Raw genomic sequence first — 16,996 nt, 5'->3', positions numbered from 1 at the left:
TGTAACTTTGAACGAGGAAGTTTTACCTCTCTCGAGTTTGTTCAACTGTCAAAAGTTGGAGGACCATTAGTAGATAATGAAATGAATGTAGTGGGCTGCCATCAGCTTGTTTATTAATGAAATGCAGTATATCGGAGTGCATTATATAAGGGTATGATTCTGGAAACTTTTCTCTCAATGGTACATTAAGTGTGTCCTGGGTTGCGATATAAAACGTGTAACCTCCAGTAGGTCATAGGCACCAAAGTTAAAAACTAGTCACAAAGCGCGAAGACCTAGTTCCAGTTTCCGAAGCCACAGGCTTCTGTGTGAGGAGGGAGGCACGGACTCGCAGTGATGACCTACTACACGGTGGCAAGGCTGCTGTGCAGGGCGCAGTGGGACTGGGATGCGGGGAGCGGAATGGAAACTCCCTCTCAGTTCCGCGCAGCAGCGGCCTTAGGATTCAAAACCGCACAGCTCACGCTGGCCCCACGGCACCAAGGAGGTGCTTTTCTCTTCTGCCACAAGGCTCCTCCCACTCCCCCGCTCCGCACCGCCCCCTTTAAGAAAAAAAAAAGAACAACAATAAAGGTTTGGCCACCCAGTCATCATCCACGGGTCGGGCCGCTGGGTGACGTGGCGGGCCGGCCTTAGGGAGCGCCCAGCCTCGTGCCCGCGCCCTCCACCGGCCCCAGCCCAACCGCAGCCGCGAAGAGCTCACCGTCGACCGCGGAGACCGCGCGCGGGCGCATGCGCGTGGCAGGCCCGCCCCGCGCTCAGCCACTTCCGGCGCGCTAGTGGAGGTGCGGTTCCGGGTCGCTGCTCCGCTCGCCGGCCGGCCGTGGGGGCTGGTGACGCGGGCCGGCGCTCACGAGAGGTCCCGGAGGCGGGGCTCTGCCCGCTGCCCAGAGAGCGGCAGGTGCGCGGGCGGGGGCCGGAGATGCCAGGAGGCCCCTCTTTCTCCCGGTGGCCTCGTTCTGCCCCAGACCCAAGGCGGGGGGCGGTACCGGGGTGCTGAAAGGGCGGGGGTGGGGGCAGAGGAGCTGCCCGGCCGGGGAGTCTGGAGCCTAGGGTTTCAGGATTTTTTCCCCCCCGAGCGACCCTGGACAAGTCACTACACCTCTCTGGGTCTCAGTTTCCTTGCTGTCAGGTGGGAGAGACTCGGAGTCGTTCCCTTCTTTGACAGTCCAAACGCGGGCGGTTCTAGGAGCCTGAGTGAGTGGGGTCCAGACTGCCGTGGCAGGTACCTGCCTATCCCTGGGCGTAAGGCAGTTGGTTTTTTTACCCAATTTAGCCATTCTTTTTCTCAGCGACGTACTTAGTGCGAGTCAAGGTTCTGTGACTAGACAGCCCGGGTCTGGCCAGGTAAACAAACAACGTGTGACTGTCAGAATCAACTGAGAAATAAATACTGGCCCTGGGAAACCGTAATCTCATTCAGGTTGTTTTTGCTGGGGCCTCCCAAGGTGAAGTAAGTTTAGGCTGCAATGAGAGATTTTGTTCTTTGTGCCTGTTAGTGAAGCTCTTGGGCAGATCACAAATGCAAAGGAGAAGGTAACCCCTGAGGATTGTGGCAGTGATAGATTCTCCCCTCTGTCTTCTGGTTAATCCTCCCTCTCTCCTCTTCCATTTCCCCCCAATATTTTGGCCTTACACTTGAAAGGAAATACCCAATGCATTTTATCTTTGTTTCCATGCAGGACAGAATGCTTTGACCTCCAGGCTGTTTTAAATCTGGTAGATAAGCCAGGTGAGTAGGTGGTTTACAGACATTGAAGAACTGTACAAATTTAAATGGATAATCTGAAGTGGTAAGAAGTCATTTGTAGATCTTAGAGCAGAACTTAGGTGTCCTCCACAGAACATGGAAAGTTAAGGTTGGATCCAGAATATTGGTGTTTCATATAACACTGGGAGGAAAAGACGTTTGAATCTCATGTTGAATATCATGTAAAGCATTCTGAAGACAAAACTAAGTTCAGGTCATTTTAATCACCCTTAAAGAGAACCATGCAGTATTTCTAAGAAATGTTTAAGGGTATCTGATGCTTATATAGGATAGTTGTCTGGCTTGCCTGTTTTTTCTAGGTTGTCAGCTTTTTCTAGTCAACAGCTGTTGGCAAACCATCCTAGAACATTAGAAGGTTATACCTTTATCCCCATATTGAGTTACATATTTTTGTCTTCATCTTAAAAAAAAAGTAAACTGTAGTTAATGTTGGAGGAAGGATTCCAAGCCATTATGTGATGTTAATGTGTACCCTGGGAAATTTTACTATATGTGTTATATGCCATAGCCAAAGTGGCGTAATAAAGAAAGAGTAAGGACTTGTGAGTCAGAGTTCTGGGTTCAAAAAGCAGCCCTGCCACTTAAGCACACACTCTTTGGCAGATTACCTCATCTCGAGACTGGATTTCCTTATCTGTTTATGCGTGTGAAGCACCTGAGTGCTTTTTAAATGTTTGGCAATTGTGTTCTATTAAATGTACATGTAAAATTATGAAACTTAATTTTGAAACCTGAAGCTTAACAAAGCAACTCAGTGGCGAAATCTCTCCTGTGTTTAACTTAGCTCTCTTTTGTCTGATTTATAGATACTGTCCCATAAGCCCTTGGCCCACATCTAAGTGGGAATGCAGCTATCTTGGATGTCTGGAACTTTTTAGGCGCCAGTCTCTGAAGTCCTGGTTGCTGGCCTAAGGACTAGACTACTGGGGTGGTTCACGAGCTGGTCATCTGTGCAGGATAGCCACACAGCAAAAATGTTTGCAAAACTAAAGAAGAAAATTGCAGAAGAGACTGCTGTGGCCCAGAGGCCAGGAGGTGCTACTAGGATCCCACGGTCGGTGAGCAAGGAATCGGTTGCCTCTATGGGAGCTGACTCAGGAGATGACTTTGTAAGTATCTTCTGTAGTTTTTAATATTTGGTACAGTCTTGATCTATTTTTAAAATAGTATTTCAGGGGCGCCTGGGTGGCTCAGTCGTTAAGCGTCTGCCTTCGGCTCAGGTCATGATCCCAGGGTCCTGGGATCGAGCCCCACATCGGGCTCCCTGCTCCCGCGGGAAGCCTGCTTCTCCCTCTCCCACTCCTGCTGCTTGTGTTCCCTCTCTTGCTGTGTCTCTCTCTGTCAAATAAATAAAATCTTTAAAAAATAAAAATAAAAAAAATAAAATAGTATTTCAGAAAGTCTTTTCCATAAATATTTTCTTTTAAAATTGAAAGATTATATGGAGTTCATATCTGATTCTTCCTACTCTGAGGTGCTTTTCTGTTTGTTTGTTTCTTTCCTATTTTTTCGGAGTCCCTTTTCATATTCTCTACATTGTCCTCTTGTACTCTTTTTATACCTTATGCATCTTCTTTTATATTTCATTTCTCAAAAAGCCTTGGCCTATTCTGCAGACAAATATACTTTAAGTCATTGTTGCCTAACATGGTCTGTGAGTTACGGTGTGGAGTTAGAGTACACTATTTTACTGGGAAGTTGATGAAAAGATGACACCCCTGACTGCAGTATGTCCCTTATTTGTAAAGGACCTTTGTGTTTGGAAAGATTTCAGAAAAATGAAGATGCTGTTGTGTTAGGTAGATGTCACGCCTTAGGATTAAAAGTATGTCTCTGACATATGACAGGATCCTCTCAAAGTCAGATTTTTTTTTTTAATAATTTATAATGCTTGATATATGTAAAAGAATGTATATAAGTGTAAGGTATAAAGCATAAAAATAAAATGAATGCTTGTTAACGTGTCACCCATCTAAAGAACTAGAACATTATGGATACTCTTGAAGGCACTTGTATGCTCCTGCCCAGTTCACTTTCGTCCTCCCTGCCCTCCAGATAACCCCATCCTAAATTTTATATTTATCATTCTCTTGATTTTTAAAATACCCTCCCAGATATGTATATATTTATAAATAATTTGTTGTGTAGTGTTGCTTATTTGTGAACTTTATAAAAATGGTATTCCATAGTTTTTTGGTTTTTTTTTTTTTTATTTGTCAGAAAGATTGAGAGAGAGAGAGGGCGTGCTCTCAGAAGGCGCAAGGAGAAGCAGGCTCCCCGCCGAGCAGGGAGCCCGATGTGGGACTCGATTCCAGGACCCTGGGATCACGGCCCGAGCTGAAGGCAGATGCTTAACCAACTGAGCCACCCAGGCGTCCCTCCATAGTTTTCTTGAACTTAACTTTTTTTTTTTTTAACTCGCCATGTTTCCAGAATGCATCTGTCTTCCATGAAGCTGTGATTCATTTGTTTTTACTGCTGTATAAGATTCCAGCATTTGACAAGGCCACAATTTATCTCTGCCTTTTCCTCATGATAGACAGTTGAGTTGTTTCCAGGGTCAGATGAGTCGTCTTCCTCCTTTCTTATACTACCTGTCCTGGGTCAGATTACATGGCAGAAGCTATTAGGTTATTGGGATGGAACAATAAGATTACCTGATCTAAATCCTTGGCTGCTGTATTTAACAGGAAATGTAGTGCACATTTGATCCCCAGGCTGAAGGATATAGTTTCAGTGCTGAGTTCTGTGGCAGAAGTACCTGCTTTGCCTTCATGATGACATGCTAAATGAAGTCTCTCATCTTGAAGGTATTCCAGGTAGAGATACTGGCCTGAATTCAGGAAGTATTTTCCTTTGAGACTTCTAAAGTAATCTACTTGAACTTACTGTCTATACGTTCTAATCGTCACTCCCTGTCTCCACCCCGCTGCATATATTTCTCCAACCAGATGCTTTTCCTCTAGTGTCTCAAATTCTAAAATGAGCACAACTGAATGCATTAACTCCATCTCCAAATGTGTACCTCCATCCCCCAAGTCACCAGCAAGAAATTTTTGAAGCATTTTAGACTCTTCCCTCCATTTCTTGGTGTCCAGTCAACAAGTACTTTGGTTTTCCATCTTCTGAATGCCTCAGCCTTGCTCCCTTTACTCCTTGCTAGTAGTGCGTTTGCTTCCATTTTATTTCAAGCTGTCTTTCTTTTCTGGACAAATGTGGTAGCCTGTCTGGACTCCTTGCCTCCAGTAACTCCCCAGAGCAGATGTGTTCATGTCTCTTCAATGCGTAAAACTCCCTGGTGGTTTTAAATCCCTGGGCACCGAGTCTCTAAGGAGACATGTCTCTTCAATGCTTAAAACGAAAGTGGTTTCCCCATCACCTTCAAGATGAAGTGCAAACTCATACATAGGTCGTGGCACAGCTTACCTGTCCAGCCTCATCTCAGTCTACTTTCCTAGACACTGTGCTCCATCCACGTTGAGCCTATTGCATTTTTAGAATGGGCAACATTCCTTCATGCCCACAGATTTTTGCATATGCTGTCTCCTCTCTGAAATGTCTCATCTCTTCCTTTTGCTCCTGAGTTCCTCTGACAGACTTTGTGCTTCCTTCAAGACTCCACTTACGGGGCGCCTGGGTGGCTCAGTCGTTAAGCGTCTGCCTTCGGCTTGGGTCATGATCCCAGGGTCCTGGGATCGTGCCCCACATCGGGCTCCCTGCTCAGCGGGAGGCCTTCTTCTCCCTCTCCCACTCCCCCTGCTTGTGTTCCCTGTCTCACTGTGTCTCTCTCTGTCAAATAAATAAATAAAATATTTTTTAAAAAATTAAAAAAAAAAAAGACTCCACTTACATGTTACTTTCAAGAAGCCCTCTTGACCCCAACTGCCCTTGTCACCCCCTCTACCACTTACCCCTCCTGGCCGAGTTTGGTCCCTTATCTCCTACTGACCTCTGTAACAGCACCTATTACACTGCATTATTGGTGATTTGCTTGTTTGTCTCTCACTAAACTGGGAGGCTTATGAAAAGCAGTAGAGAGTAGTAGTTAGGAACTCAGGTCAGGTTAAGGAGTCAGACGTAGATTGGATTCCCAGCTTCATCATTATTGTGTGACTTGGGGCAAGTTCCTTTTCTATGCCTTCGTTTCCACATCTGTAAAATAGGAACTGTACTTGTCTTTATTATAAAGTATGTGTCTCGGGGTCCCCAAGGTTCACCCTGAGATTCAGTTATTTAGGAGGACTCACAGAACTCAGCATGGTTTTATTCACTGCTATGAAAGAATACAAAGCATAATCAGCAAAAGGAAAAGGTGCATGAGGCAAAGCCTGGAGAAAACCAGGTGCAAGCTTCTAAAAGTCCTCTCCCCGTGGAGTTACACAGGGCATACTTAATTCCCCCAGCAATGAGTTGTGACAACATACGTAAAATGTTGTCTTCCAGGGAAGCTCCTTAGAGACTCAGTGCCCAGGCATTTTATTGGAGGCTCTTCACATAGGCACCCTCTGCCAAGCATTTACCAAAATTCCAGACTCCCAGAAGGAAAACGTGTTCAGCATAAACCATATTTTTGTACACAAATAGATTAGATGCAGTGAACTGTTCTTATCAGGAATGGTGGGAACCCTTTCAAAGTCTAAGTTCCCATAGGCCATCCCGGGGCTGGCCTTACAAGCAGACCTTGCTAAGGATTTTGGTTGCAGGCCTGCGATGTTACGTCTTCTGCCTGGTGAAAAAAACATTTCGCATAGTGCCTGGCTCTTAACAGGTATTTCATAATAGTAGCTGCTTCTGCTGCTGTTTTAGGTGGGGACTCTTTGTTTCACCACTGTTCCCAGTGCTTAGCACAGCGGAGACGAGGATGTCTCACTAGCAGTAATAATCATAACGCCTACTAATAATAGATGATATGTGTTACAACTAATTATGTGCCAGTCTCTGTTTTAGGGACTTGACAAGTGTTGATTTATTTAATCCTCATCACAGCTCTGTGAAATTGATCATGTTTGTTGTCATAGTTTACATAAGAAATCAATGCACAGAGAAGGTGACTACTTGGCCCAAGTTCTCATTTTATAAATGGTGAGGATGGGACTTCAACCCAGGCCGTCCACCTCCAGAGACTGCCTCCTAACTATAAATAATGTTTATAGTTAATGTCTCAATAAATGTTGGACTGGGCAAGTGTCTAGATGCATAAATGAATATTTAAAGTGAATTTTTCAACCACCTTTGAAGATATTTTGGGTATAAGATGGGGAAACATGACTAAAGAATAGATACTAGATAAAATTTTGTTAGGTGTGGTAATGGTATTGTGGCTCTAAAGGAAAATGACCTTATATTTTGGAAATGTTTATCCAAGTATTTAGGGCAAAATGTCATGATGTCTGTTATTTATAGTACTTCAGTAAAATAATAAAGCAAATAGGGGAAAACATCAGCATTTATTAAAGTCGATGGAGAACGTTCATTAAACCATTCCCCCTACTGTTCTGTATTTTAAAAAATTTTATAATCCAAAGAAAAAAGATAAAGTAAGTTACTTATTAGCAATAGTAAGCAGTGCCCAAAGTAATAGTAATATCCAGACATTTTAAAATAGATTGTTGAGGGTATACCTGGGTGGCTCAGTCAGTTAAGCATCTGCCTTCAGCTCAGGTCATGATCTCAGGGTCCTGGGATTGAGCCCCGCATAGGGCTCTCTGCTCAGCGGGGAGTCTGCTTCTCCCTCTCTCATTCCCCCTGCTCTCTCACTCACTCTCTCTCTCTCAAAGAAAATCTTTTTAAAAATTTTTAAAAATAAAATAGATTGTTGGGGAAAATTGATGTCTCATTAATATATTGATTATTGAATCCATATTATCTGCTAAAGTCTTTGATGCATTTTAGATGAAGATACTGAAACTTTATCAATCAATTCAGTGATCAGTTCTTCATCAGCCTTCGACCCCTTGTTTAAGAACCTTCCCCCTCTTTCTGCCAGGACTTTACCTTTGGAAAAATAAAGTGATTTTCTTTTTTATCACTGAAAATATATTCTTTGTATTATGTACTTGGTGTGATATGATCATAATGGATTTGTTTACCACTACTTATTCTAATACCATGTACACACACACACAGTTTGTCTGTTTAGCATCTCCTACCTCCTCCACATTGTGGAAGGGGATAGTGTTGTTTCTACTTTATAGGTAGAGAAGCTAGGACCCAGGTATGTTAAGAAGCTCTTCAGTGATCACAATTAAAGTATAATGAAACCTGAAACAAGAGTTGTTGCTTTCTGGTTCAGTACTGGGGTCTCACACTGCTGAAAACCCATGTATAAATGTGACCTCTTCTTGTCTGTATTTCAACAGGCTTCCGATGGAAGCAGCTCCAGAGAAGATCTTTCATCCCAGCTTTTGAGAAGGAATGAACAGATACGGAAATTAGAAGTCAGACTTTCTGGTATGTCTAAGAATTCATAAAAAGCAAGCAAAGAAAACTTGCCTTGGCTGACCCTTTGTCTATATCAAATAGCCATATAGGATAACCTTATGGTTATATTGACATATATTGACATATTTCTTAGTCAAATGGAGCAATTTGTACCCTTTTTGTTCCCTCCTTTTGTTAGTATTTTGAATAGTGTAAATTCAAAACTGAGTTTTAAAGTTTAAAAAAACAACCTAGGTTTTTCTGCTCCTGAGGTTTCTAGCCATGGATATAAAAGGTATGAAAAGTATATGTAGACTAGATTTGATGATCTTTCACCTGTTAGCATAGCTTTCAGGTGGAGAAGGGTAGGGGGTAGTATTTACAGGGAATGGCCAACAGATTCTTCAGCGCCAGAGAGGGTTTGGTGCTACGTTGCCACTTGCTGTAGCTACATACCACCTGTGTAAGTGTCCTTCTGGGTCTTTAGACCACTTTCCAATGATATTCAACACCTGTATAGAAGCTGTAACTCTATGTCTTTTGTGTGTAGTTTACAATTTACACAACTTCGTTATATCCTTTGCCTGAACAGGGCATGTTTGTGATAAAGTTGTGAGTTCTTATTTTGGTTTCTGCCAGTGGATACATTTTGAAAGTTTCATCCTGTGAAGTGGTCAATGGCTTCTGTGTTTCTTTTTGTCCCTTGGCCTTATGCACATTTTATTGAAATGAAAGCCGTAGACTACAAAAGTCACCAAATTATATGCAAAATATTTGTGTTTGTGAGGTTATCAAAGGTCCGTAGTATAGCTCACAGCTCCCAGTTGGTCCATTATCTCCTTTTGTCCTTACTATAGCCTTACTAGGCTTAGCAAGGTTAAGGTCACACAAGTAGTAGGTGGTGGAGCTGGGATCCAAACCCAGATTTGCTCGCTAGAGTCCATACTCTTAACTACAGTCTTCTTTAAATTCAATTGTTACAATCCTGTTATACCTACTTGTAAATAATATCAGGAACAGAGGTGAAATAACTTTACATTTGTTTAATGTTGGGGAGAAAGCTGTGAAATACTACGTGCCTTCCCTAATACAGAAGACGGAAGAATCGTTTGGGCTTGACTGAAATTAGAGAAGGGACAGGGCAGAGAACGGACACTTAGAAAGCCCGGTTATGTCCCAGGTATCTTCCTCCAGGTTTCGTATGAACAACAGCAGCAGCTACCTCTTATTGAACGTCTTACTGAACTGTGTCAGGTGCTTCTGGCATAGAAAACACCTAGTTTGTTATCTAATTAGGACACATAAAACACTTAGTTTACTAAGTGCATTTGAGGCCATTACGATTAATACCATCATTTGCTAAGTAAAGAAACTAACACTTAGGATCAATAATTTGCTTACGGTCTCTCAGCTACAGACTGACAGAGCTGGGATTTGGCCCAAGCCTACCTACTTTTCCCCTATACCATACTATCTTCTTTGGCCACCCAGGTAATTAATTCTGACTTTCACCTTTAATATGGCATAGGAAGCTCAGTTCCTGTGTAGAAAGGAAACTGACTTTTCTAGAGAACTAAGTACTTTCATGGTAAAGACCATCCTGTGGTAAGGTGTTTGCTATTGCCCCAACCACTGTTAACTCAGTTGTATGAACTGTGAGCTGTTCAGTGAATTCCCTTTGCCTTATCCTATTGCTAATACTGGAAGAGGAAGTGAAAACTGAGGTTTGAAATTAACGAGCAGGGCATTTCTGATGACCAGACAAGGCCCAGTTCTTGCTCTCTATCCAGGCTAAACAAATCTGCCTGTTTGTATTCACCATTTACACCGTGGATGGTTTGTACTATACCTGTTTGCCTGTGTTGTTCGTTGTTAATGGGAGGCTGTCTGCCTAGCTTTCCTTAACAGCAATGGTTTTCAGGTTGAGAAAATCATCATCATTTTCACTCATTTTTTTGTTTAATTAACTTCCTTTCCTGATGTTTGTCCATTCCTGGTATGTGCGTCACCCTCCTCACCCAAGACTATGCTGAACAGGTCCGAAACTTGCAGAAGATAAAAGAGAAGCTTGAAATTGCATTAGAAAAACACCAGGATTGTACGTATTTTTTTTCCTGCTTTTTTTCAATCTTTTCAGGGTTTAGCTTTTTTTAATGAAACAATAGTGTATGGTTAAGTTTGTCCTTCATCATAGCTCACATCTTTGTAAGTGTACTTCTTAATCAGGGTGATAAAACATTTGGTATTTATAAGCATACAATTCCTATTTATGTTGTGTTACGGGCATACTTCTTAGGAGAAGGTCAGTATGTGTATCAGCTTGTCTTCATCTAGTTGACCAGTTTATTGGCTGCCGTTAGATTTTAGTAAAATCATGTGCCTGGCCCTTAGACCTAGATTAGGAGCCTGGTTCTAGCTGTGGCTTCATGCTGCTACATTCAGAATGGGGGGAAATCTTTAGCTGTCATCACTCCTCCAACAATAGAACATACATTTTGTTTAGTCTGTCCTAATTCATATGTTCTCCTTTGGATTCAGTCCAAGAAAGATGCTAAAGAAGTAGAAAGTTATTTTCTGTTGATATAATATATACTAAAAAAAATTTGAAAGGAAAACGAAGTGAAAGAAATGTTTTTTTGTTTTGCCTAGTTTTGATTTTATTTTTAATTCTGATAAAGTGGTAGTAACCATCACTTAGCAACAGCATTAGCATCTTCTAGCAACCTACCTAACTCATGTTCTATCATTGTACCATTGAAAAAGTTACTTTTGGCATCTTCCTAAATGTATGTACTTGCTTGTTACCAAAACAGAACAAGAGAAAGCAAAAAAAAACAACTGTGGTCTGTTACTAAGCCCAAAAGATTCTGGGAGAGTTGAGACGGATCAGGTTTTTCCCAGTCTCATTATCCACTTATGTGACCTTGATCTTTTTTGTTAGGTGACAGTTGTAAAGTAATCACATGGGCTATTTGTCATGCCGTTTCTGAAATATTGCCATATCTCAAATAGAGCCTCTTTGTTAACAGCTTCCATGCGGAAATTTCAAGAGCAGAATGAGACATTCCAAGCCAACAGAGCCAAAATGGCAGAAGGACTGGCTTTGGCATTAGCCAGAAAGGACCAGGTATTTTATATGTGACACCCAAGACTGGTGGAAAGATTTCACTTAGTGACATGATTTCAAAAATCATGACATAAACCTGGCAGAAAATATTTACAGCCTAGGAGAAAAGGAATGCTTATATAATTTACAGTTGTAATCATGAAATGCATCCAGAATATGAGAATATCATTCTGTCATTCTATGTAACTTTGCAACAGGGAGAAGGGAAATCATGTGTCCTAATCTGGTGGCATATCCCAAGAGAAGGAAAATGGTCTCTGTCCTCTAAAAACCTGTCTCAAGGCCTAGACCCCAAACATTTGCCTCTTAGAGTGGAGAATCCTATCAAACTAGCCAGCTTCTATGATGTACATGGTTCTTACAATCTCTGTTCCCTAGTGTCTTCAACCCAATGAGTTAGACAGAAAGGAACTCCTGTAATCTCATTAGAACCATCCTTTGACAGATGCTGAATGAATAAGAAAGGAAAATAGTACTATTACTAGCTATTACAATAATTATGAAGTATATTTTGTTTGATGGCATTTTAAATTTAAGAAAACCATCAAGATATTATAGTGATAATCTTGATTTTTTAAGTAAGACAGGGTCAATTTATTATGTTTTACTTAAGAAAATATATAATGCATCTACAGTAGGTGGGAGGGTGGATGGGTAAAGTGAGTATTTTAAAGTGAGTATTAGGACATTTGCTAGCCAGAAAAAGACATTACTCACCAATACTTAGTGGATAACTATGGTATAAACATATATAAATGAAGATATCATCTAAAATTGGTGGATTCTGATTGTAGGCACTTGGAATATGGCTTTTTGTACCAATGGTGATTTTTCCTCCTGTTCTGTGATTTGTGAGTAAGGGGCATCATCCTTTTTCCTTCAACTTATACCAGATGGCAAAAAGCATATTGGTAAACTCAAGATAAGAAGGAAAATAATTATCAGGGGCTGATGAAGACTGTCCCTCTTACCTTCATTAAATTAATTTCTAAATATCAGTTATAGAGTTACCAACTCAGCTGGTCCCAGCTACCCACTCCCAAGAAATGATAATAGTATTCATGGAAAAACACTCACGAATAAAGTGAAAAGCTGCATCAGAACACCACATTACAGCTTTGTTGGGTGCTCTCCTTAGTAAAATCTGCAGGTTTATATTTGTGTTCTAGAATTTTTTGTAAAATTCATTTTCTTCTCCTTTTAGGACTCTTGGTTCTCTTAATACTAAGTCAACTTTATGGGGTTTTTTATTTGCTGTTTTGGTTGCTTGCTTGCTTGCTTTGCAGGGGGAGTTAGGTTGTTTTGTTTTCTGAAAACCTTATGTTACTGATACTCTTCCCTGGAAACTGTACTTTTTTGTTGTTTTGTTTTAGGAATGGTCAGAAAAAATGGATCAGCTTGAAAAGGTTAGTTTATCTTTTATTTTTATCTCAGTATGAATGTCGGCCTCTCCTCAGGGCTTGGAAAATGGCTTTTCTGATATCCAGTGTACAGATCGCTCTACCACCTCTTAGACTTAGGGTGCTGGTTGATTCAACACTGACTTGAAAAGCTCATGCAATCCCCTTTCTTGAGGAGCGTGCTGGATATCTTTTGTTTGCCCCTCCCAATATCCTCTCCACCCCTCTCTTACCTTTCTCTGTGTCCCTGGAGGCTGATGGACACTGCATCAGCTGGGCTCCGTTGCCCTCTGGTTTCCAACGGTTCTGCCAGGGAGGAACTCCAAAGGAACTGGGGGTGGAAGAAGAGTGTGGTCAGGATTTATTCCTCCAGCCTTCTCCATGTGGGATCCCTTCAGGTTAGTTGTATCCCATGGCCAAAGGTCACAGCTTTAGTTGGATATTCCTGGGTTTCTCTACATCCCCTTGCCCCTTCCCACCCAACTGTTACTAGCACATTAGCTTTGTGCTTTCTTACCCACAGCTTTGAAAAGTCCCTTTATTAAACTCTTCTCAAAAAAGACTGCCATCTGTTTCCTGCTGGGGCCCTAATTGGCACTGTGGTAATGTTAGGAATACTTTTAGAGGAGGCAGTGGGGAAGGAGGGCATTTTTCAAGGCTCAGCATTGAGCAGATAAGAGCACTTCTTGGCTAAACACAGATGAGGAAAATTGATTACTCTGTCACCATAGCTTGTGTAACACTGTGTAGGTGCTTAATGTAATGTATTCCTGGCTCCCAGACATGGAACAGGAAGATGAAATTTCAGGCCTATAGTTAGAAAAACATTTTAATTTAAAAGTCAGCTCCCTCAGCCCAAATTATATGCTGCTACCTAATTCATTTTTTGTTTTCATTGAATACTCGTAAATTACTCTTCGTGATAGAAAAATTATTTCTTAGATTGATATATTCAGTTGCAAAATATATTTACTGTTTGGGTGCCTGGGTGGCTCAGTCGGTTAAGCATCTGCCTTCGGCTCAGGTCGAGATCCCAGGGTCCTGGGATCGAGTCCCACATTGGGCTCCCTGCCTCTCTTTCTCTCTCTGTCTCTCATGAATAAATAAATAAAATATTTTTAAAAATGAAATAAAATAACTCATTTCTAATATATATATACTGTTCATTTTATTAAGTAGGTGAGTTTTATTTTTGCTACATTCTTGGGATAAAACTCCAAGTTAAACCAGTTCTCTGTGTGTGTTCTGTAGAAATCTGATTATCAATTTATTAAAGAATGCTTGAACATACGTATGTAAGGAAAGAATTACAGGAAAGTCAAGCTATCTCCCAAAGAAATTTGTGCTTAAAAAATCTGGACATGGTGTTAATGATGGTCTTCTTTAATATGGAGGTATTGGTTAAGTTAAAGTTTTCTTTTCTTAAAAGAAACTTAAGATTGTAGTAGTTGAAATTCTCATTGAACTATTTTTTACCTTTTAAATTTATGGTGAAGGATACGTACAGGACTGAACCTACTTCAGTGTACTAGGGCGATCCCCACCCCCACTCCCCTGCCCAAAGAGGTCCTGGGAAATATTTTAGACCCAGAAGAGCAATGAGACATCTATGTAGGTCTTTGAAGCCATTGTAATTTCTGGAAATGTTATTTTTAGACTGTTTTGATTTCTTCTCAATCAGGAATTGGAAACTGTAGCAGCAGGGCTTGTCCTGAAGAGAATCTATCTTGGGAAGCTGTCATTTAGTAAATTGTAACCTGCTGACACCAGTCATGTCTAATTTTTGTTGACTTCCTAACTGAAATTGCTAACTGACATCAGTTCTACTTAAATGCATCTAATTTTTTCAGGGTATTCAGTTTTACTCCAGTTATTCATGTTGTTCATCCAGTTGAGTATGTCACTGAGAATAGACATGTAAAATGAATATCTGCAATTTCTAATCAAACTTAAGAACTTTAAAGTGTCAAGTAATTGTTGCTCTTATTCCCCTTATTCACACCTCTATCATTTAAAACACATTTATTTTTAACTTAAAGAGAGTTAGATAATGCTGTATTGGTCATATCACCGTAAAGCTTCCTGTTATTTATTATTGTCTGCTGACAAGAGAGTTTTTTAAAGATTTTCCTTTATTAAGAAATCTGCTGGGGGCACCTGGCTGGCTCAGTCAGTGGAGCGAGCAGCCCTTGATCTCAGGGTTGTGAGTTCAAGCCCCACGTTGCAGGGAGAGATTACTTAAAAATAAAATCTTAAAAAAAAAATAAAAGCATTCTGCTGAATAAAATAAAAACTTTGTGTAGATTTTTTAAAGAAGCATTCTGCTTACATAATATGGATCTGTGGTGTCTTCATTGCCTGAGATGATGTCTTCTTTCTCCAAATAGGAGAAAAGGTTTCTGACAGCTCAGTTACAGGAAATGAAGAACCAGAGTTTGAATCTTTTCCAAAGGAGGGATGAAATGGATGAATTAGAGGGGTTCCAGCAACAGGAACTAAGTAAAGTAAAGCACATGGTACGCATTTTTGTTTTCATAGCTACATGCTGTATAGATGATAATTACTCTGATTTTACTAGTCATCATTCTCTAATTGCTGATGAACATACCCTAGTAGTCTCTGATATTAATCATATATGTATGTTTTCAGCTTATCAAAGCGGGAAAGTTCTGTTTGAAATGTGCTTCCTTTTCCTTTTCTTTCTTTTTTACTACTGGGCCCCTTATAAGCTCACCAAATTGTTATGAAAGTTTGGCTTGTTGGTCCATATTTTTAAAAATAGGTCTCAGTAGTATTTCTTAGTAGTGGCCCAGTGAAACTTTCTATCTTTGTATCAGCTTTTAAAAAAAGAAGAAAGTCTGGGGAAAATGGAGCAAGAGTTGGAGGCACGAACCAGAGAACTTAGTCACACCCGGGAGGAGTTGATGACCTCCAGTCAGATGTCATCAGACTTGAGCCAGAAGCTAGAAGAATTGCAGAGACACTGCTCAGCGCTGGAAGAGCAGAGGTTCTTGCTTGGTCTGTGGGGCCCCTGGGAAGCGGTGTTAGTGTAGCTCCGGCTATAGCTTGCCTGCCTTTCCCCACTGCTCTTTGCGACACTTTTCTGATCTCAGTTCTGGCAAAGGCTTCTAGACTATCCTTACCTGCCCAGGGCTCGAGACCCTCTACACCCAACACCCTCCCTCCCCTTCACCTGCCTAAGCTCAGCTTCCAAGCCTGCCAAGTGATTCAGATGTGTTTTTGTTTCTAAGCTATTGAGTAACCAAAGGCAGATCATGATTTTTTGCTTAAACCTAGGTTTAAGCAAATTTAAGGAATTTTTCCCTTTGGGCTTCTACTCCAGAAAGAGCCAAGGAGTCTTCTCCACTGATAATTTTCACATGCCTGACATTTGCAACCCTGACATATAAAGAACCATCTGTATTTTTCCTGTAGAAGAGTGTCTCTTAGATGAGATTTCCAAATGTGTTTGTTGTCTGCTTTCTTTCAATGAAGAGATCATGTGACAGCTTCAAAAACAGGTGCAGAAAATAAGGTCTCAGCCCTGGAGCAAAAGGAACAAGAGCTCCAAACGTTCATTCAGCAGCTTTCCATGGATTTGCAGAAGGTGAGTAGAGTGCTAGGGGTGGATCCAGGTTGCTAGGATTCATCAGTGGGGTAGAAACTAAATCCATCAGGATTTTCTGTCTCAGGATGGCTGCTGAAACTTCTGTTTCTCATGTGGTCTGTGTGGCCCTAGTTCTTGATCTAGCCAGGCTGCGTTCTCATGGAAGTGGCCACACCGCTGAACAGAAGAGGTCAGTATTGTCCTGGCAGGAAGTCTCAAAACACACCATTTGATCTGCACAAATTTGTCTCTAAGTACTACATGGTGGACCTTGAGCACAAGAAAATGTTAACAGTCATGGTTGATGTGGCCTAATCCGGTTTGTTCCAAATGATAATCTTTATAATTCATTCGTTCATTTGGCCAACATGCATTTATTGCCCTCCTATTATAGGCCTGTGCTAAGTTTTGAGACTATAAAGAAGAATAAAAAGTGTTATTGACTGTAGACTAGTGTTTCTCAGTGGTAGGTTTCTTCTCACCATTTTGAATACAACAGTTGTATGATTGTCCCTCACATTGCAGGACTTTAGCTTTCCTGGCCCCTGGGTTCTTAGTGCCAGTAGCATCCTTCAGGCATTGACAGTCCCGCCCTTCCATCATATAAAAAAACACCTGCTGGTGGGTGGTATGACCAACTCTACCCTCATCCCTTGAGAACTGCTAATCTC

General features: G+C 41.3%; 1 protein-coding gene across 3 annotated transcripts in view; it reads left to right on the top strand.

Moving 5' to 3' along the window:
- The first annotated feature begins 702 nt into the window (after positions 1 to 702).
- GOLGA1 (golgin A1) overlaps positions 703 to 16,996 on the top strand; it is a 46,057-nt gene continuing 29,763 nt past the window's right edge. Inside the window, exons 1-10 of one of the 3 annotated variants that reach the window (XM_045883139.2) lie at positions 703 to 901; positions 1,683 to 1,732; positions 2,578 to 2,880; positions 8,131 to 8,221; positions 10,215 to 10,289; positions 11,221 to 11,318; positions 12,692 to 12,724; positions 15,106 to 15,234; positions 15,556 to 15,725; positions 16,214 to 16,325. In XM_045883139.2, the coding sequence (XP_045739095.1) occupies positions 2,746 to 2,880; positions 8,131 to 8,221; positions 10,215 to 10,289; positions 11,221 to 11,318; positions 12,692 to 12,724; positions 15,106 to 15,234; positions 15,556 to 15,725; positions 16,214 to 16,325 (843 nt within the window). In that variant the 5' untranslated portion in view covers positions 703 to 901; positions 1,683 to 1,732; positions 2,578 to 2,745. Of the gene's footprint in view, positions 902 to 1,055; positions 1,348 to 1,682; positions 1,733 to 2,577; positions 2,881 to 8,130; positions 8,222 to 10,214; positions 10,290 to 11,220; positions 11,319 to 12,691; positions 12,725 to 15,105; positions 15,235 to 15,555; positions 15,726 to 16,213; positions 16,326 to 16,996 lie in introns of those variants that run through there. The other 2 variants (XM_045883138.2, XM_064579869.1) reach the window with 2 other exon arrangements.

Source organism: Mirounga angustirostris, unplaced genomic scaffold (genome assembly GCF_029215605.1).
Source record: "Mirounga angustirostris isolate CCGP_5_RB_7025 unplaced genomic scaffold, mMirAng1.0.hap1 SCAF_15, whole genome shotgun sequence".
NCBI lineage: Eukaryota > Metazoa > Chordata > Mammalia > Carnivora > Phocidae > Mirounga > Mirounga angustirostris.
Note: the sequence above shows the minus strand (reverse complement) of the source record. Positions and strands in the feature narration are given on the sequence as shown.